The sequence below is a fragment of the Varroa jacobsoni genome, unplaced genomic scaffold, assembly GCF_002532875.2.
Source record: "Varroa jacobsoni isolate VJ856 unplaced genomic scaffold, vjacob_1.0 scaffold_729, whole genome shotgun sequence".
Taxonomy (NCBI): Eukaryota; Metazoa; Arthropoda; class Arachnida; order Mesostigmata; family Varroidae; genus Varroa; species Varroa jacobsoni.
Window position 1 is genome coordinate 46,606 of NW_019213631.1, and position 22,378 is coordinate 68,983.

Below are 22,378 nucleotides of genomic sequence, written 5' to 3' on the forward strand. Positions count from 1 at the left end.
ACTATAAGATTATGATTGGAGGAACCTTCTAACGGCATTTGCTAACCACTACAACCTTAAGCCCGACGCGATTCAGTTGCAATTAAGTCGACAGGCTTGATACGGAAGAAATACTTCATTTAGTATTTACGAATCCAATACGTCTGCTATGCCGCAAGTTTCGCAGGTAAATATTTACGAAACTGTTAAATGTTTAAAAAAATATGTACATTTACCATGGGTTTTCGTCATCGGGACATCGTTCAAATGGTCATGCTGCTCTAATCCCTTAGCCAATCCTTAGAGCTTAACAGCGCAGACAACTCCATTGTTTGTTAATGATGTCATAACCATAATTTGCAATAGAATTTGTTTTGAAAAAAAAAACATGCAAAATCCTCCCCATAACAACAGAAACCATTAAGTTATTTACTCATATAGTAGACCCAATATGAATAATTCCTTAGCTGATATCAGTCCACAGAACTAAATTTTTTAGCCCTCTTTAGACACGGATGCGTGGAAGGACGTAAATAGCCTACTCGACCTATAATTTTGTACAAAATTCCACGATTGTTTAGTGTTGGAAACACCGTTGCAAAAGATACAGCATTTTTAATCCCCCAAAGCGTATGTGGACCAGTTGTATCGGTATTTCAAGTAATCGACAAATTGCAGTTAATCGACTCTGTATATTAACAATCGTGTGTGCATCAATGATACCTGCGGCATGACAATATTCACGGGTAATGTTAAAAAAATCACACGTGCGAGAACTGCAATTCCAGGTAATGACACTACGTCCTAATTACTATTTTCGAAGCGACTTCCGATTTGCCGGTAGCAGTATTAATTTGTTTCGGCTATTAAAGTGAACCTTTGTTATGACCTCTTAAGGACACATCCTTCTGTTCAATAATTTCCGAATATAGTTCCACTCTAGACAAAGGGATGGTTCTGCATTATTGATACAAAGACTTTCTTTTCGTCCCTTGCCGACAGTCACACTAGCTAAGGTGTTTCGAGTTTTACGTCAAATACTGCTCCTAAGCACTGATTCAAATCACGTTAACCTGACCACAATTCTGCGGCAGAGCCTAACTACCTGGAAAGCCGATACTGAAGAGTACATAGTGTAAAAACAATGTGTTACACCGCTAATACTGACTACAACTCACTTAGCAGGGAGGCAGCGACCTCTTATATCGGATGTTTACTTGTGGAGGAGTTCGAATCAGGAAGCCGAGTGGGTATCATTATGTCTGATAACCTTTTAATTAAGGATATTGATAATGCTAAAGATTGGCCAGTTGTCACTACTGATGCAGGCATGATTATTTGATTATCATTTTTGTATGGATCTATTAAAAAAAAATGAGCATCAGTCGAGATGAACGCGTGAATTAAAGAATGTACAGCCTTCACAACTGCAAAATACGAGAGACTGAAGCTAATATTAATAAGCGATTGGAAATCTAGCGTCGTTCTCTTTTCAGAGGAGAAAGCTCTTATAACTATTTGTACTTGAAATAGAGCTACCCAAAAAAAACATAGGAACCCCTGGCATTATCTATGACTACGTACGATTGCATACGATTTAGTAGCATATGCTCGGAAATAATATCAGCGCAATAAAACAGAGCGACACAAAGGATCGATCGCAATACTTCTATTATTAACGAAGAGATATGATCCATTAATTTCATACTCGTCATCGGAGCGTTCAATCACATCTAAATCGCTCTGATTGAGTCCTGCAGCAGTGAACAAATGATGTCAGCGTTCGCATTTTTCACGTCACTTACAGTTAAAGTAGTAAATACGAACCGAAAGTTAGAGATCAATTTACTCTATCAAACACAAAGAAAGCCCTTTCATTACAGCCGTTGTTGTATGTATTGTTGAATGTTTCATTCGGCCGGGCAATTAATATCTGCTGTTGTCTTGTTTTTTTAAGCAATTAATGCTCAGGTGAAAAGGGCTTCAATATACAGACCGTGGTGTAAAACGAAGAGGAGCTGGTTAATTATTTTCGCTCTAATCACTGCGGTTTATTAAATGCTGCCTATTATGTAGGACTTTAACCAATTTTCGACTGCTTCAATGAACTTTTGCTGCAATAAAGAATTTTTAGGAACGTTTCGAATTTACATCATGTTTTTCAAAAAAGTAGCAGGCCCACGCGTTCGCTCATCATCGCTTTATTTGTCGAGCATCAACAGAATAGACCGTTTCTACAGGCATGCAATTGGTACGCGTTCCAGTAGCAATCTCACGGAGACAATTCCAACTGCTTAGAATAAGTGCTTATATCAAAAAGGGCTATAACTTGAACAGATTTCCTGCAATGTTTTTCTCTTTTTTATTTTAAATGGGAGGAGATCTTTTGCACTGGTTCTAATCAGCTGTATGCTATAATTAGCTTTTCAGATTGTACAAAAAGAAGATACTGGACTTCGTGTACATACGATCTTTATAGTTGGGGACCCCATGTGGACCAGTAAATTTAGATAATCTATGTAAACTCAAAAAAATACTAATTTATTCCATGAGCCTATTTTTTCCTGCTTCATTTTTGGCACTTCTCCACTTTAGTGAAAATGTACCGCGCATTTTGAGCTTTTTTTTTCATTTTTGTTGCATGTCCTTCAGGTACTGTTGTCACTTCAAAGGCGAGTAAACGTTTAAAAGAATATCTCTTTAATGGATTAATTGGCTTCAGCAAAGTTAGCTTATTGTGCGCACAATTTTTTGTTAATCTTTTTAATTCTATCGTCCTAAAATAATATTAGTGCGAGTATTTAAAGGATTTTTTGATATTTAGAGCATGTGATAAGAAATGAATGCAGACCTTCACTTTTTAAAATGTACACACAAATTGAGTTTAGTTGTTAGGCTAAATAATAAATCCATGAAGTAAATCCATGAAAACTAAAGTTATCTGGTGTTTCATTATGGTGAGACGTAATAAACTTATAAGAAATTAAGCCGAGTTGTCGACAAAATAAGGAGCAGACTGTAAAACGAAAAAAAACTAGAGACTTAAAAAAGTCAATCAACTTGGTGTCACAGTGACTATCGATTATGACCTCTTGGTTACCTGGTCCCTGCCGATACGAGCTCAGCTTTATCTAACAATTACTCTAACACGCAGTTGCATCCCGTATTTTAGATCGCAACCACTACATAATCTGTTGTCCATCAATTGATCACGGATCACAAATAGATTCTTTTTAAAATATTTGTTCATGGATGGAACGTTACACTCTTGATAAAACTACAAACCAATGAAATTACTACACTTATGAATCTGTTCAAAAGAAAAAAAAAAAGATTTTATTTCGAGTGCCTGTATTGGCTGTGTGCGCAGGGGCCTATGTTCCGTGTGCATCTATGCAAAGCCACCAGTATGTAGCAGATACTTCGTCTACTACATTATTCAAATGAACATGTGGCCATTTTTGCTACATGATTATTTATAGTGTTGTTAGAAACTAAGCAACGCATTGTTTCGTTGTAGAGATATGAAACATATCCTAAACTAATTAGCGTTTTTGGTATCGATACACGAAAACCACTTCTCGTGACCACATCTCTTGTATAGTATAGGTGCATGGAGCAAAAAATACGTTCATTGTGTAGGCCGGTGAAGCACACTGAAAATAAGACATAGAGAGTAATGTTTTAGATTAAAATGGGACAATTTTAGCTACCTCGTGTGTAACATACATTAGAGTCCAGGCAGGCTAAGTGGTCAACACAGAACCGAAACATCCTTTACATTAAATAATTTGTTATGGAATTTATCGTTACTTCATATGCGAAGCAACAAAGCGAACTACTATATCATTTATAGCAACCTACAGTGTACCGCAGATGCGCTCTGCTTATTTCGAATAAAAAATATATAAATTAGTAAATATATATTAATATGATTATTATTATTAAATATATACACTTTTATGATTCCCTCAGTAAAACGCTTGAAGTTGTCGACTTTTACGAGTATAAGTTAAATATAAACAAAAGAGGAAATTATTTTTCGTAGAGGCAGTGCGGAGCATTGAACAGCTTTAATTAATAAGTGAGATGACCTCAGATGATAGCTGACAGCAGCCAGCTGATTCGCTCTCCCACTGTTGGTTCTGACCTTTTTTCGAGTTCTGGCTAGAGACTAGCTCAAGGCGACAATTCCATCGCTTATGTTTGACTGATAGCGCGTTGTCTAACGCACGCATTTATTTGGCTCGACGTTTCATTAGCGTTTCCAGAAAATCTCTTGCTTGAGTTTTTCCAGCAAGCATGGAACGAATCGAGCCATATGTTGTAATGATCTTTGTAGGTTGTGACAACTTTCCGCAATAGATGTAGACAGATTGTACTAACTGAGCCTAAAAATTCATTATTACATTGAGTAACTATAATGAGTTGAGCTGACAATTGTAGTCTACTGTCTTAGAGCAACATATGTACGAACTACCTGTAAACGATCTTTGGACAGTGAATACTTCGCTGTAGTATTCAAATAATTACAGTAACAGGGTTTAACTGGCTATGAACACGATGATTTAAAATGTTTTATCAAGCCTAGAAGCTTTATCTAAAATAAGTGGCGCTTCGAGTTTAATTGAAATGAGATACAAATATAGGCGAGAGTGAGTTGCATCGTGCATAATCGTTACACCAGGCCCACGAAAATTCACGTCAGGATGGTTTCAAGTAAAAAGCCCTACGAAACGGAAGTCGAATTATGTTGCTCGCTATCATCACATCTCTATAATGCTTAGATCTACAAGTACGTAAAGCGGGCGATCCGTACGAAGTAAGCAGTGAATCATCTGCTAAACTGCCTTTCGGTCGTATTCAACAAAGGTTAGCCTGGCTCAGTCACATTGCCGACCACGACCAACATTTACGGTTACCACGACTAATACGCGGTACGAATTTAGCTGTGGACAAAAAGTCAGTGAACGATTTTTTATATCAGCTTTTGCTCCATTTTGTATTAGTAAACAAGCTATTTCTAGCGCAGTCTAAATTTAACCGTCGAACGGCCCTTCTACGGAACAGGATTGAACATAGAGCAGACACAAGTCAACTCAGTGAACTGTCTTCATAGAAATCATTTTGTCATTCGATGATAATGGACTGCAGACCTGTGATCACAATAAATCGCAGGCTGAAAGTCTGCGATATATTGTTAGGTAAAATATATTGTCTGCCTTGAGTCTGAAACGGTGGGTGAATAGAAGAAATAAACGAAATTATGATGGATACAGTCTGATCGAGGTAATTTCACTATTTGCACACTGCTTAAAAAATAGAAAGACCAAATTTTATTACGGTAATATCTGTAAGCTGAACAGCAGTAAGGATCACGTTGGACAAGTAATATTTAGTTCATAATGGGGTACTACTTTAAAATCAAGCGCCACACAGCTTCTTTAATAACTAAAATTTGACATGCGAAAAAAGGAAGAAAAATTCAAGCAGATCAACAGCGCCTTACAGCTACTACGGCCGATGGTCAGTAATAATTCGTGTGACGACAGTCTGGCAACAAACGGATGTGAAATCTGAAAATGATCACGATCCGGTCTGAAGCAGAATTATAGAGCGAAACTTACGCTCAGGCGATACTTGTGTGTGACGATGCCTGATCGTTTTCGATAATTTCTACACATACGGATGACGACAGCAGTTCGTCCTTACTATCGCGTTTTTACCATCCAGAAGCTTCGGGCTGGTGCCCCTTGATGGCGAAGAAGCGACACTTTTCATAGGTCTGAGTCGTTCGTATAACTGCACGACGAACATGGTAAACATTTACGGTTTAAGAAAACTTACTTTTATATTGATCCCATTTCAAATGAACAAGTTATATGTTGTAAGGGGCGCTATGAAATAGGCAAAAAACACTGTACTATAACTTATTTATCGTAGTTTTAACACCCAATTTTCTTTTCAAACTATTGAAAGCAAAGGTTGGGCTAGCTAAGCTAGCATAAAGAACCGGTCGATGCAGTTAAATTTAGGCTCACATGAGTGAATGCGTGATAAAATTACTGGTCGTAACGGCACATTTTCAAACGTACGACGTAACTTCAGGATATCGTTCAAGAAACTCAGGATTTTCAGCGTATGTCTTACCCCTATCGGTTATTCAAAAACAGCGCTGTATTATAAAATTAATTGCAACTTACTAAAATACAAATTTACCTAATCTAACAAGCGATTAATACTACTTGGCTCGGTCAAATTATTCATTTTCTATCTAATAATGAGCAAACAATACGTTCACTACGATCAGCTGTGCTATATAAGCACGTTAAATTTTCATAGTTTTCATCCAAACACCTACGATCTATCCTATACCGCTTATCCATTCTCGGACATTTGATTAGATCATTCTATTGATACAAGGTAATATTTTAAGGATATTTTGCAACTTTTAGAAATTAGATTCTTACCTCCCCTACACACAAATTTTTTGCTCAGTGGTACTAGAATTGTGGAAAGTTTTGCTCTTTGTGCTAAAAGGAAGTAATTTTTCGTTAGATGACGTGAATGAAACTTGCCAAATTTTCCTGTCCCCTTTCCACACAGCCATTTTTCGTGGACACGACAGACTAATAGACATTGTGCGGTAAGCAATAAGCTTAAACAGACTTAAACTGTACCCAAGAAAAGTGAATCGTGAACGATGGCGGAGTGGTCGTGCATCTCTATAAGATGATGGCTACCAACGACTTCCGTCTTATCGCGCCCTTTTTCTTTCTTAATATATATGTCCCACAGCCTGACCTTTGGTTCCGTCCACCGATCTTCTCTATTTCCATGTCTCTGTTTTACGTAACAGACTTGCGCTATAGAGCAACTTGATATCTCCATATGCTTGTGAGCGCGATCTTATTTATATTCGCGTAGACTAATTGCTGTCTTACGCTGAAAACGTCCCTAATCAAACGATTTTTTCCATGTCAAAAAAGGGAGGCATAGGAAAAAAGAAAAAAGTCTAGTACCACCTCAGGAAACACATGTCCATGATTATCGTAGATACCGGCCAGCTGGGGTTTATTCTGGCTGTCCAGCAAACCAACTTGTTGGTTCATCAGGGTTAATCCCTCGTGCGTTTTTGTTTTAACGTCGCAGTGTCACTTCCTCAGCGCTCACTCCCTCTTCCCAGCTATGCCTACAAACACCGTAGCGTAATTGTTGCCCGCGACGTTTCAAGTCTGACTTGACACCAGCGATATCCGTACAACACCGGATGTTCTGATACCTTCGTTCCGAGGCGGAAAAAATTCGCCAGCTGATATGACGAGATAGGCCTGGCGAATGAGCATTTTGGCGAGAGACTGAATCGCATTGGCAAGACAGCCCTTACCTCACTGCCATGATGCGGATAGACGCAACCACCTTCGAATGCTTGCGACGCTCGCCCCAGCGCAACGCGTCGATTCGGACGGATCGAACAGAATCGGATCCTTGGAGGCACACACACAACGGAGAGAAGTGTATACGTACGCAGACATAGAGCGAAAAGCTCAGCACGCTGGCATTCATCAGAGCGCTTTTTACGCGCATGAACGACTTTGCTAGTGCACATTCGGAGCTACTGCGTTTTCGACGTTTTTCTGTGCTTGATTGCTGCCACCTTTAACGGAGGTCAACACAGTGGCATCAGCTCTAAAAGCGGAAACAGTGACAGTAATATTATATATTCAAACTAAGTGAGCCGGTACTAAAGTTAGTTGAATGAGCAGAGAACAAACCATTGAAAAATTGCAACATCAGCTGGCAAGTTTGAGTACTTAGTTCGATTCGATACAGACTGAAGAGCGGTAGATATGAAACGACTGTTTGTAATTTGTCCATTCTTTTACCGGCCGGAAGAGGAATAATTGCCTTGGAAACCTCGATCCCACGCTAAAGTTCACCGAGATCTATCGCTACTGCTACAGTGTCAAACCATAAATCGAAATTTTGTCTCTACATCGGCTTATGTATTCTCAGCATAAAACTGTAACTGTACCCAATATCGTCGTTCTAATTGGATTTTCGAAGATTTGGCAAAGTGAGTCCTTTGTGGGCATCGTTGTGTAAGGTGGTGACGAGAACAATTGGGTCAGAAACTACCAATCGGCGCAACAGGGCCGTAGATGAAGACGGCACTTGCATTAACAGAGGTACGACAAGAAAAACAAGTGTCTCTTTAAATATCCTATAATAGTACTAGTATAGTACATGCAATTGCGCGTAATACAGTTCGCTAACGATATGCAGATGCGAGGCTAAGATTAAAAGCAAACGAAATTCGAAGGGACAACTTAATTTTCGCTTCAAGTGCCCAAAACTTATTGGCAAAGTTATTTGCAATAAAAATGTTAGCAAAAAAAAAGAGCATTTACGCTCATTACAGCAACAAAATATGTAAAAGTAATCAGCTTTGTCTTATCATTCATTTTTCTAAGAGCGAAGTGAAGTTTATCAAGAAATCTTTTGAAGGACGACAATTATTGCTATTAAAGTTAAATATCAGGCTTCCTAACGATCCACGTGTTTGCACAATTTTATGCGAATGAAACAATCCATCATTTAGCCAATTAACAAGCGTAAGCCATCGTGCTATCCTCCTCATTCGCCAAGGCAGAGCTTAAACCTCTTACCCCAAAAAAATTAAGTTTGATTCAGCTCATGTTATGTCATTATGTCGTAATAAAAATAGCGGAATAATACAAGGGGCAGCCACAGCAAAGCATGCGACTTAAGTAAAGCTAAAAAAACTATAATTGCATAGCTATGGATCAAGTACAAACAGGAATGTTTCACAAAATTAGTACACTCTTCCTTGAACTAACACTCGTCTGACGACACAACACAACGATTCCTTAGGAAGTCATCGGCTGACGTTGAGCGAATAGCAATCATTAGTTTAATGATCATTTAATGTGAAATTAGATTACCTTGAAAACCGACAAAGCATCGAGCCTTTATAAAATCAAAATGTAGAAGGTCAAAGTCTTAAAGCCGTGTAGTTATTTTTTTTTTTAGCATTCTGTGTACAATTTGGATAGACGCGAGAAAAAACTTAAGCATTCTGGCGTTATTTCCATTATGTTTTGATAAATTAGTTGTAGATTAATATATTTTAATTTACTTTATGGAACTCCTCTAAATTAGGTAACTTTTAGTTTAAATCTAGAGAGTCACTAATCTCACCATAAAACGTCTACGTGAAGACGGTTGTTTCCTGTTAGATTGCAAACATGATGATTCAAGCATGATTCTCGATTTCAAATGCTTTCTGACAAATATCTAATAATTATCCATCAGACACGACGAACGTCATACCAAAAAACACTTTTACGTCAAGTAGGATTCATACTAGGGTAGCATTCAAGACCTATTAAGTTGGTTTGAAGAACACTGCATTTGTTACATTTTTTGGCCAATTGTAAGTTGAAATTGCCATATATTTTGAGTCTTTAGTTAAATTAGAAAAAAAATTTTAAAAAACAATTGTAATTTTCTATGTTAAGCAAACTGTATCTAGTGCAAAACATACATCAGTCTTTGGAGCATATGCTTTGTTTAGCCTCGATTTGGGTTATCCCACATATAATACAAAAATACCCGCTTGTTGTTGCTTCAAGGACCGGTCAATGGGGGACTTGCTGGACTCTTCTAGGCCTTCTTCAACAGGCCCAAATTGTAGCAAAGTAATTTTGTTCATTGTCGATTATCCCAGTACAGCTACTTCCACCACAACTGCACTATTAAAAACCGCCACTTCGGCTATAGGTTAACCTATAGTCGTTGCTTTATAAAGCTGTTGAGATGGGTGAAGTCATCAACAGTTCAGAGTTAAAGGCATCCGTCGTTCTCGGTTACGTTCAAAACGCTGACCCTGTAATATTCACGGACGACATGGATGCAGACCTATTTACTATCTATTATAGATTTTGAGCAGAATATTATAGAAATGTAGAACTTCTGACGCCCCCCACCTCCAACCATAGTCATTGGTTAGCGTATTCCACGCCAACACTAACTTCTATGTAATAATAATTAAATATGACTTGAGGACATCATGGCCGGTAAGCGTAACGCACTTCTTTCTATGGACATATATTCGCGAATTTTTAATTAACAACGATACCTTGGTTATTATTTAATAAGCTCTTTTTCCTATAAATTAAAAGTATGCTCTTTACTTGCAAGACGGTCTTTTCTCGTAATTGTTTCATGTTAAAGGAAATAATTTACAACTAGAGGTTTAATCGTGCTACACATGAGCAAATCAGCTAAAAAGTCATTAAGATTATTCATCATAATAACATATGGTTTAGTGCTGTATGTCTGTTATTAACGTATCGATAAACGTGCGTATCTCCTTAATAACAAGAACGAGCTCACCATTATATTACAAGTGTTGCTCCGTTTTTAGAAAGATTAGTGATCACTGCTCACCTATGCAATTAGGCGACTTGCAATATGCTTAATAGACACTATGAAATGCTTCTTTGTAACAGCTTAAATCTCATACGCTCGGTCGGGACTACCAGGCCTATAAGTAGACTGATTTGGTAAGAGTCATACAAAACGCTTTAACCATTTCGCGAGTACTTTGCCGCAGGCTGAAAGTTCTTATGAAAGAATACAAACATTAAAAAAATTAAGTTGGCTTAATTGAGAGAACTTTCGCATGTACAATCGTTTCATAACTATTATTAACGAAAGAGCAACCAGAAGAAGCGTTGGCTCGCGAATAAACAACAAAAACAACTCATACGCTCCGGAAGTGACCATAGTCAGATATATAAAATATGGACATAGAAAATTTGCTACGACACTATCCTATTATTAGTTCTCCGCTTCGGCATGACAAGTAGATACAAAAAATATATCTTGAAGTTTTACACAACCATTGTGACTATTTTCACAACTTGCTGAGTTTATTTAGATGTGCCCATTCTTCCTTCATGCACATTTTTGATATTTTTATTTCTCTTTACACGCTTATCGTTTCTGAAAACGAAGCCGAGCTCTGTAATAACAATTATTGCCATTCGACGGCAGAAATTCGTCTAAAACCGCTATCGTCCTGTAAGACGCATTGCTTCAATGCCTGAACTGAAAAGAGAATTAATATGAAAATAAATTTACTCTAGCTCAGTCTAATATCATATAGTATCGATATACGGTAATCGCCATGGACAAAACACGCTCCTTTCTCGCAAGGCGATCTCTTCTTACAATTCATTGACATTGTGAGAATTCACGAAACTGCTGCACCGCCGGAGAACCAAACAGACAACACAGATCATGATCATCATCACCGCGATCAGCGACATTCCTTTCATCTGCTAGCAACGACAAAACAGAAGGTTCCGGCCCATGTCAGCTGACGTTGCCACACATTGCCATTGGTTCGTTTATGACAGAGGCAGCCGAACGAAGATGCGAAATAGACAATGCAACTAGTCGTATACAGTGGTTTCCTGTAGCCATCTCGTCTGTGTTGTTTTGGTTTCGGCCAGTTGGGTGGGAAAGGGAAATCCTTCATCGGCAACAGCCGTATCGGTGACTCGCTCTGTTGGATGAATGATCGGTCTCTAACGATCGGTGGTACGATCGTGCAGCTAACGCTACAGCTGCTACTCCCGTTCGCATGATACCGCCTACTATATTCAGCATTCATACCTATATATGCTATGCATAAAATAAATACACGGTCCAATGGTGACCTTTCGGCTAATTTAATGTTCCACTAAAGTGGCAATTCACACGCACGCAGCACCAGTTGTCGCTCACCAAGAAACCCAATTCCTAGCCGTGCGTGCTTCTCACTGGATGTTTATATCTGTCCCTAAATGTGTAACAAGAAATAGATATCTGAAATTATTTTGCACATCTACGATGACCATGAGCTAACTCTCAGGTCCGGCAGTAGTTAGTCTCAGAGTGTTGGCGCACAGACCATAGAGTTTTAGTCGGCAGTGATTAGTACAACAAAATAACGACAAGATGTGGACAAATTCACGAAGTCGCCGAAACAAGGGTCGCAATCGAAAGAGTGGCGGACAGCGTTCGAAAGGTGGGTCTCAACTATATCTGACAAGCGTCGCTTAAGGTTTGACAGGTCCTACTCATCTGTTACAGGTGTTAGGCATGGCAGCAGAATTTAGGCGCGCTTGCTTCTTGTAACCTATTACCAGTAGTAGTAGCAGTGGTGGTGATGGTTCTTTTTGTCTGGTGGGTACTCCTCGCCACTTTGTGCCTGGCCCTCGGAAAGGTGGGAATTGACGTGCGCATATTGGTCATAAATTAGCGGTCCGATTGAAATGCAGTTGATGCTGACAATGATTGACTCACGAAAAGACAATGGAAATGATTGTTTCGACGCGGCCGCTTACGTAGTCTGCTGTGTTACTATAATAGAAACTAGTAGTGGTTATAAACTGTAGGTATTCACTGAGAGTGGGCCCATAGTTGTCCTTGTGGTAATGAGAATTCGATTAGAAGTAAGTTGACCTGGCTTTTCATGATGGTTAAGGCACTGGGCTGTGAAGGCTTGGAAAAGATAATGGGCTAAGGCGAATCGATTCAATTAATGATTTCTGTGCTAACTTTGTCGTATACAATTCACTGAACACAAACAGTATTTGTTGTAATGTCGACCCCTCAGGTCTAATTGCTTTGGCGTGTCGGAGCGGTCTAAGGTTTTCCCAACCGAGACGATATGACAGACTAATCCCTAGCTCTGGCAATATACAGTATGATGTTTAGGTGTCTACATTGCTCAGCAAATATAGACTAAATCAGCAAGACAATGTTCCTTGTACTTTGTATCTTGTATAACTTTTAAGTTTATTATTTTCACTGTGGTGGCAGAACGAAAAAGCGAGAAGCTTGCTCTAGGCTCAACTGTAAAAAAAAATCTGTATGACTGTTCGGTCTTAGTCATCAGCATCACCATCAGAGTCATAAAGTAAATACACGTTTGACAGTAAGTCTGGTTGCTTTTGACCGGACTAGCGAGTTTATTATATAAAGCAAGATCTCTTGAGGCTGTACGCGTGCCATCACTAAGTATAGACAGCTATTGAATGGATACAGAGACGGAAGTGAAGCACTGGGGTACGTGTGTGTATGGTTTATATTCAGAATTTACCAAGCTACGGACGAGTCTCTTTTCGACGGACGAGAATCAGTCTGTTTTTTTTGCGGATATAGTTATTTGATATGATTTTGGTTAGCATTTTGTGTTTAGGTGGCATGCGAAATAATATCACATAAATCCGCAAGCTGCGTCTCGTCAAGTCACAGGGTGTTAGCAATGTCCCAAAGCAGCGGTAGAGAAGTGGTAATGGTGTATAGATACATAATTGCTCAGTGCTATAAAAGCATAATAATGGATCACTTCTTCTTGTCTGTGTGTCGAAATGTTTTTTCCTAGAAAATATTTGTGGCCCGAATAGTCAAGGAGCTTACCCGAAAAGAGCTGCCTAGTAACTTTATAACGTTACTATACTACATACCTAGCCGACTATTGCATCTGCAGCTGTCCATGCCTGACATCTGTGGCTTGATTAGTTTCGAAAACAATTATCCTATAATCCACTTGTCCATTACGATTAGGCTTATTTGAAAATCTCGAGGAAAATTTGTCATGTAACAGGTTTTCCTCGAGGAAGGACGTTCATAAGACAAGTTTACCCGCATGTATCTCGCTACTGCAGATACTAAACATCGCTTTAAAAGATACCTGACAAAGGGATAAACACAGGCGACTATTTAAAGACAATTTATGGAGAATTTTGATGAGTTTTAAAATAAAGCAATTTCAGTGAGAATAATTAATCATGTCATTGTATGGCGTCGCTTTTGATGAGTTACAAAGTACTCCCTCTTTCCATATGTATGTAAACAATGCGGCTGTAACTCAGTTATATTAATGGTTTAGTTTCTTGTGCATTAATACAAGGGTTACTGCTGTTTTGAATTCATGATTTGCCACACTGTGTATGTAATTTATATTTTTACCCGGTCGATTGGTCTGTCTGAAAGCTGGATGCTGTGCCCTAACTTGGGCAAACTGTGTTGACTTTTGTTGAGGCATGGCTAAAATAAAAGTGCCTAAACAATAAACTATTTTTATAACAACAACAATCACTTTGAGAAAAAGTAGGTCTATTCTGAAACTAAATGTAAAAAATATCCATATCGAAATAATATAGGGGTATTGTACGGTTATATTTATTATATATTAGCTAAAGTTAGTATTTAATCCTAAACTGATCAATGTGTCCTCCAGCTCTGATTTCTAATTTCATCTTGAAACGCTTATAAATTAAATCCTGAAACGCTGCATATTTTCAAAGGTTTAAATTTTACCTAGTTTTTACATAGGCACAGCTATCACTTTATTCTTGCCTTCAAATGAAAGCAAACGTGGTATCTCCAATAATATCATCAACTTATTGAATACCATATGCTAGATGTTCAGGTATTTACTTGGAGATCGGGTCTCGCAGGTGAGAAGAAGTTGAAGAATAAATATATTCAACTGTGAAAATCAAGCTAAAAATTCGCTCCTGAAATCTTGACCGAAAAATTATACCTTGCTAATTTTGTAATTAGATGTTTGGTAATGGTACGTCTACTCGGACTGGCTCACATTATTGGAATCTATGTATGCAAGAATATGATCTTGTATACGGCCCAGCACCATAAGAAAAACTAAGCAGAACCAGGCGAGTTAATATTGCGTAAATATTCCTGTTGAGAAGGCCATTCAAAATGACCAGATACTGCAGATATTTTGCAAAAATGTTCGTGTTGAACCATGTGTGACCTTGTTTGTATATAAGTTACCATGAGGCGTGCTCAACTCTCTTTAGTTCGGTGTTTTTTTTCTATATTTTCTGCAAATTTTTATACTTCAAGGGTTGTCTCATATCGTATAATTTTTTCGTCTTTCCTTGCCATTTACAGTAAGAGCCTTTTTTCCTTGAAGTGGATTATGGTTGTTTTGAATACGACGTTTCGTTTGCTGATATTTTTTGAACGATCAGTTTTTAGACGATTCTGTATTTAGTGGAGCACTCATCTAATGAAACGGGCTTTCACCCTCTTTGATTTATCTTGCCATAACTGTAACACAGCGATAAATCAATATTCGATATATCAAGAATCAAATAAAATTAGAAAATAAAGTAGATACATGTCCAACGATTATCGAATATTTTCAATGCATGCGTTGGTTTTTTTTTTTACTAATTCGGGCCTTCGCTTATTACAATGAGTTTGCCAGCGGAGTCATACTATAAGTCCAGTGAATGAGCTCCTCAAAAAACGCAACTCGGAACAGCATATGTCGCTTTGTGAGGGTTTTATTGATTCGACACAATCATAATGTGGACGGAGTTTGTGGCCGTCTTTTTGGTCTGACAAGTCACGCAGAATGCCAAATCTGGTATGCATTGAAGGCAAGTGTTGGTGTCAGAAGATGCTTGCTATAATCAGGGTTTTCTTTCGTTGTTAGACTCCAGCTTGACGAGCGTTTAAAGCTAACATCATTTAAGCATCTACAACTGTGAATATCGAAGGTCCAGTAAGTAAATATACCTACAAAGCTTTGATTTCTATTATAATATTGTAATTGATGTGGATTATATAAAGGTGTATTGAATACAAGTGTAAAGGTTGCTGTTGTCCGAAACAAGTCATTCGTTGGCTCAGTTCGCCGTCTAGATCTTAAGCAGCTAAACGAATGGCAATTAGCAGTGTGATTCGTGATCAGATCATTTGGCAAAGGTAAAATAAATTACCAATCTAAGTCTGAGACACTATCATCGATGTTGTGATCCTTGCATTGATGTTACCGATTCGTGTTAAACATTTTGCCTAGGAAGACGTGTAACTGATATACGTTTATGCAGGGGATATTATTTGGCAAAATTAATCCATCTAACTCTCCTACTAATTATAGTACTTACTCGAGAAGTAATAACTCAGGAATAATAATCAAATGTATCCGAAACCGTCAAATGACATGCTCTTGCATCAGCTTAGATGTAGGTGTAATGTAAGGAGCCGATCGAAGTATGTATACGTTTCCACTAATCAAAAAAATTAATCGCCATTTGTCCCGAATAGATTAAGTTCATGATGCTAGTGTCTGATTCCTCCGTTTCTATCATTTTCGTGTATCTTCGATACAGATATAAGTTTCAAACGAACAGAAACATGCTTTTTTTCTTCAGAACGAGCCCTAGAATGAAAAACACAAATGGAAACAGACAGTTCAACAAATAGCTAAGTCGTATTTTCTCGGCGCGTATTTTAACAGGTACCTGCATTGGCTATTCTGGCTCTTCTGCAGGAAGCTCAGACCTTGATGGGCGCGACCCTATGACTGGTCATCCTGAGGAGACATCTGACGAACTTCTCGCTGAACAAACTGATTCCGCTGTCGAAACGAGTGGCGTCAACGTTGGTCAACCAACGAGCGTAACAACACTGATCAGCTCTATCAGAGAGGACGTCAGATTGAGCGGCGGCACCTTGAGCGCTAACGCCGACAGGATGATGTCGTCCGGAAGAGAGGAGAATGATCCCGTCGAAGTAGGAAGTCCTGTTAAGGTTGTAATCGACTCTTACGATGAGATGAGCGAAAAAATTCATCGGTTAAATGTTAGGTGAGTCTGTAAGTTAACGATGTAGCAGAGTATGGAAAAGTTAGGTGTCTCTGTGAATGAAATATTTCTGTGTGATATTGCAGGTGTTAGCCTAATTCGTAATAATTAGTAGTAGAAAATATGGTAAGTGGATGAAATATGATGAGATCAATCAGTTAGCTAATTCTGTTTAGCAGTTCGTGCGATAATGTGTCAAGGTGGCTCTAAAAGGTCACTATTTGTAAGCCTTCAGATACTTAAATACTGGAAAGGTGAGGTCTTAAATGAAGCTTATGATTTAAGAGCTTCGATTACTATAAGGAGATTTTGAGAAATCACATGACCTTTTTCTATACGACGCTTGTATGAGGAGCAGCAATTGCCTAGTTTGACTGTGTTGTTAGTGACACTATGCCGTTAGGTAGCGCAAGTAAACTTACGATAGAAAAAACCAGCACTACTCTAGATAATGTCAAATTTACGCATTGGCAAGTAAATTTGAACTTCAATTCATACGTGTATTTCGAACCTAACAGCAGGTCAGTTGTGCCATTACCCGTGTCTTTTAATTCGTTTCTGGGATGGACCGCACGTTATTAAAGAAATAATAATTAGCAACAATTAGGAGAATAAGAGTTAAACCTAATGTGAAATACTGGAATTAGACAATAGTGGCGGCACTCCGGCAGGCTTGCATGCGCGGCTGGTTTTGTTCAGATAATGTTAAATTTATATCGCGGCCCTGATCACCACTTGTTCGTCACAATGAGATAGACTGAATTATTATGTTCCAGAATTGCAATGACTTGTTGGTGGTAATCTAAGATGAATAGATTACTACGTTGTTTAAGATTTAGAGGAAATCTAATCAAAAGAGCACAACAACTTTTTTTTTCAGACTACACGGGTTCGTAGTTCTTTTATCGATATGTAGCAAATCACCAATAATGTTTCTCGAAACTTACAAGATACCTTGAAGGTAACAAAATATAGGTTCTGACCCATGATTAGTACTCGGGTATATAATCGCATTTCTTTGCATTTATTCCTTAGTAAAACAAAAGAAACTTTATGCAAATCTTAGGGCAGGCTGCCAATAAATTTCTGGTTGCTATGCACTTATCAGCTACCTTTTTCTTGGAAATGCATAAGAAATGTCAATATTGTAAGTGATTCAACCGCTGTGAAAGTCATTACGTACTGCTCGTAGCTTTTTTCTTTTTCTTTTTTTTTTTTTTTTTTTTAATAAAAAAGGCGGCTTTTTTTAATGATTTCAGCAATTTTCTTTATCGATTATTTACTTTTCGTAGCTTTTTTGGGATGGTGAGCATCGTATTTCTGTTTCATTAGTATGGGTCTGATGCGCTTATTATTAATGGGCGAAATAGTAACATTTCGTTCTGTGCATTTATCCAATTTTAGTTTTTTTTTCTGAACTTTTCTTTATTTGTGTGCATCTATCCAAATGCATCCATCCAATGCGTTGAACTCTAAAAGGAACTCTAGGAAAATATTTGTCAATAACCTAATTCGATTTCAACAAAAATTGGCATTTACGTTGAAAACATTGTGAAACACAGGTGGTTTTAGGAACTCCAGCGGGTCGTCTTCACATGGTTCTCCAAGAAGGTTGAACACTACGTTCTGGAAGACGATAGGTCGTTAAGTTATTATGTGCAAAAAATGCTATAAAGGGCTGCCTTGTAACGTTGAGTCAATTCCAAGTACGCAGTATAGCGATGAGTCGTTTAGGATGTGTTAACAATTCAATGTAATTCGTTTGTTATGATATTTTCCACATGATTGAGTTTTTGCAAGAACGCGCTAAGTTGAGGTGTTACATGGGTAGAGCGAAAGATGATTTTAAAACAACACAATATATTCTTGGGTATTGTAGGGCATCTGTATGACACCGCTAACATTTAAAATTGTCTTCTTACCTACTCGTACGAGAGAATCCAATTAAACTTTCAGCTGGTAGACGGTTAACTAAAATTAAGTGTTTGTCTGTTTTAAGCATTAAGACATCGATTCAAAGTTGCCGCAAAAATAATATATATTTGCATTGTAGCCTCTGGTACCTACCAATAACATGCTGTCTGAGTGTACTGCACGACGGCTACTGTCGTATTATGATTCAGTGCAATCATGTACATCTCTTCGATTCTTATTAAGTGTTATTATTATTATTATTCTTAAGTAACGTAGCAAGGCCCAACTTGAAAGCGTTGAGTCCAATATTAGCCTTACTATTTGTAATACATTTTATTAATTTAGCACTATACATAAACAGGGAGTTGACGTGATCGAGATAACATTTATCACGTCGGTGCTTCTAAATACATAAGTACCCCTTTGAGTTTTTAAAAACATGAACATATCTGAAAATATATTGAGAAATCTGCCAATTTTTTAAAAATATATCTGTAGTTTCGACATGAATAGAGGAACATAGAAGCGTTGCTATTGGATCGTCAGTATGGTATTAGCTTTGCAATGGCCATCACCAGCAGGAACGCCAGCTTGTCAGCCTCTGCTCAGCATCACTTCGTATTATCGGCCGACCACTTTCCGTCTTTTTGTGACCGCTCTCAACTCGCTGCCCTCTAAAGTGATCATCAGCCTATATGGTCTGTTTGACATGCAATTTTTTAACCAGCAACAGTATCACAGGTGATTTCTCAATGCGCGATGGCGACGGTAGCGACGGCGCTAGTGGCGGCATAAGTGGCCGGCTTGCGGCACCCGTAGCAGTTGTTGTTGTTTTTAAAGCCCTTTCCTTGCGTGACTGCCTGACTCTGCTCCGCGCCATTGCTCCGTAAACAACGTGCAGGAGCATCGTCAAATTATCAGCTGCCTCGTCGATTGCGCGCAAAAGACAATTGCTGTAAGCAACTGATCCCTTGTAGGGACACTGTAGGCCGTAGACTTTCTGCAGTTTGCACATGGCCGGCGTCTCGTGGCATGATCTTTAAGAAACACACACACACACACATACGCTCCCACACATACACGATGGACAAACACACTGAGAGATACACAAATACGTCAGTGTACACGCCACTCGTCGTCCATGGACACGCATCCGCTGCGGCTGCTATCGTTGTAGGTGGTGGCACGAGGTGAGAGGAAGAAAGCCAAGATAGAAAAATTTCGCTGTGATTTGACGGGCTGCAGAAGAATGCCGCAGGTGAACTAGCAAAAAAAAAATGGGCGAAAAGTCTGGACTAATTTTGCGACAACTTTGGATTTCGCTACCAGACTAAATCTTCGTTGCATTTGGCGCATTTTCTACAGCCGCAGCAGTGCCTTTGTCTTACAAGAAAGTATATAGTGGAGAGATGGCGATACAAACAACGAGGGGGGATACCACTGATTGGCTGCTTAGTTAAAGCTAGTATGACCCAGTGGTAAAAGAAGAACGAGTTAAACTTCTTAGTAAGGTAGCAAGACTATCGGGCAGCCAGTTAACTTGGCGTTACGAGAGTTTCTTTGTGGAAGAGTAGGACACTCATAATACTGGTAATGGTAGCGCTGATGCTGCTGTGCTAGGGTTACAACTAGGAACGGGCTCAAGCAGAGTGATAACAGGGTCGGCATTTGTTAGAGGTGATCATAATACCTTTGCGCACACAGAGAAACGAGTCATATGACGTTGGTTGGAGCGGCCGTGATGGTGATAGTCGTAATGGCTTACTGATAATGCTGTACATCCGATTGCTGGCAGCAACTGTGACAAGTACTCAGGTCGAGTCAGATACGAGATCAGCCAGATAGTCCTTCTCTTGATCTTTTGCCCTTTCTTTCGTTTGCTCGTGCTGTCTATACGGATACTATTTTTAATTCTTACTACTTTGACGAGATATACTGGCGTGCTAATAGGTAGGTGGGAGTGGAGATAGCGGCCAAGAAAAAGAGCGCTTCGTTTGTATCAAGAAAATCTTTCTGACTGTTCGATAAAACATTGGCGATAACAGAAAGACAAATCACAACACCATGTGATATATTAGAGAGAGATGATGGACAAGGACGACACAGATGAAAATACTAGGTGACATCTCTCTGCGACAATTGTCGTGAGGTCACTTATGGGAGATCGATTTGAACGAAGATTAGCATACTTCAGGGTGAAAGTGAATAATGCATGATTAATATTTACTAGACACTTATTTTGCAAATTGATAGATTATCTATAAGTACTCAGTTGAGCGATTGATACATTTAGTATTAAGAGCTTAAGTTTTGACAATTTGGACATGATTATTCTATGGTGGCTTGAAAATCGTGCTTAGTTTTTCAACATGCAATAAGTTGATTGTAGCTTAAAACAAATTGATTAGTTTAGAAAATTAATATAAAAATAATTCAGACGTTTTTAGCGATTTAAAATAAACCGAATGATATAAAAACCAGTTCGATATTTTTCCGTTTTCCAGAAGAACCGCTGGTTTGTTCAGAAGTTTATGGCAATTGAACACAACAAGTGTTTTACTTTATCTATTTTATTAGTTTACCATACGTTATATGTTTTATCTTGTAGCGATACTGTACGAACGGTACAATTGTCGGACATTTTGTTGCTATTGCTATGTTATCCGTTAGATACAATAAGTTGCTGCGCAAGCGTCGCGACGGTGTAGACGACATTAACATGTTATAGCTCGCTTTCGACTTGGCATTTCTATGATGTAATTTTGGAGTGTCTGATACCTGTTAGCAGGCCGTGCGACCGAAACGTTACATTCAAATGTAGAACCGGATCTTCAATAGGGAACGCCTTTCCTAAAAAATATGATCTTATAACAACATATTTTGATAGATTTGCGTGATATTAAGGTCTAGGTATGGCAAGGTGGACCGCACTAACCTGTAACTCTTAGGCTTTTTGTGACTTTTCGAAAGCAACGAATTTGAAGAAGATCTAGACATTGCTTGAAATATTTCTTATTCGGGCGCATGTAACGCTAGTTCTATAAAGCGATTCCTGGAAACGTGTCGTCCGTTTAACCCCCTATTACGTTATGCAAACACAGCGCGTCTTTAGATCAAATGTCAGAATCTCTAATTTCATCTTTTTGTATTATTCCATGGTAGAAATTGGTGTTTTTGCTCAGAAAAGTGGAAGTTCGCCACTGAAAACGTTTACTATATTTACTTTTACTGGGTCTTTTAACCAGTTTTTAGCTGGAACCGGTATGACATTTTTACTATGTAAGTCGGGTATTTAAATCCGAAGTTGTGCCTAAGATTGTGTTCAAACAAGTATAGAATTAAACAATTTTTTACATGTGCTAAATATGTCATTCTTAACTGTCGTGTTCATTCAACACAACAATCATTTACCGCAATTACATTTTAAGTTCGGGACTTCAACGACTCGGAAAGTGTTCTTCCTTTAAGTAACTTTTTACTAGTGACCGTGCGTGAAGCTGTATTCAACTCATGGTATAATACGCTATATGCGAAGATTTTCAGGTTAAAATTTTGGGCTGATAGGACGCCAAGAGTTTCGAAATGCAAGAGCTCGAGACAGCGAATAAGTCTGAAGACTATAAAAAAAACGCAGAAGGCCTAACCATTGGAAAAGTACCTAAAAGGCTAACCGGTGTATCGTCTATAGGCGACCCAATTCGCAATCAATAATTAGATCCGATGTTAGAAGTAACATCGTTCGCAAAAGTATCCATCTTTCTATTTGTGTCTATAGTACGTAC

The 22,378-nt window shown here is 38.5% G+C and overlaps 1 protein-coding gene and 1 long non-coding RNA gene across 4 annotated transcripts in view; one reads left to right on the forward strand and one right to left on the reverse strand.

Moving 5' to 3' along the window:
• Positions 1-39: 39 nt before the first annotated feature.
• Positions 40-11,379, reverse strand: LOC111263066 (uncharacterized). The gene is made up of 4 exons (XR_015312138.1): positions 11,239-11,379; positions 10,453-10,628; positions 7,005-9,889; positions 40-3,635 (listed from the first exon to the last, which is right to left on the reverse strand). It is a non-coding gene; the product is annotated as an uncharacterized LOC111263066 (long non-coding RNA).
• A 581-nt stretch (positions 11,380-11,960) lies between these two features.
• The window catches only part of ACC (acetyl-CoA carboxylase), a 39,816-nt gene continuing 29,398 nt past the window's right edge, over positions 11,961-22,378 (forward strand). For all 3 annotated transcript variants that reach the window (XM_022837825.2, XM_022837827.2, XM_022837826.2), the window contains exons 1-2: positions 11,961-12,079; positions 16,337-16,685. In XM_022837825.2, coding sequence (XP_022693560.1) covers positions 12,010-12,079; positions 16,337-16,685 — 419 coding nt within the window. In that variant the 5' untranslated portion in view covers positions 11,961-12,009. The remainder of the gene's footprint in view (positions 12,080-16,336; positions 16,686-22,378) is intronic.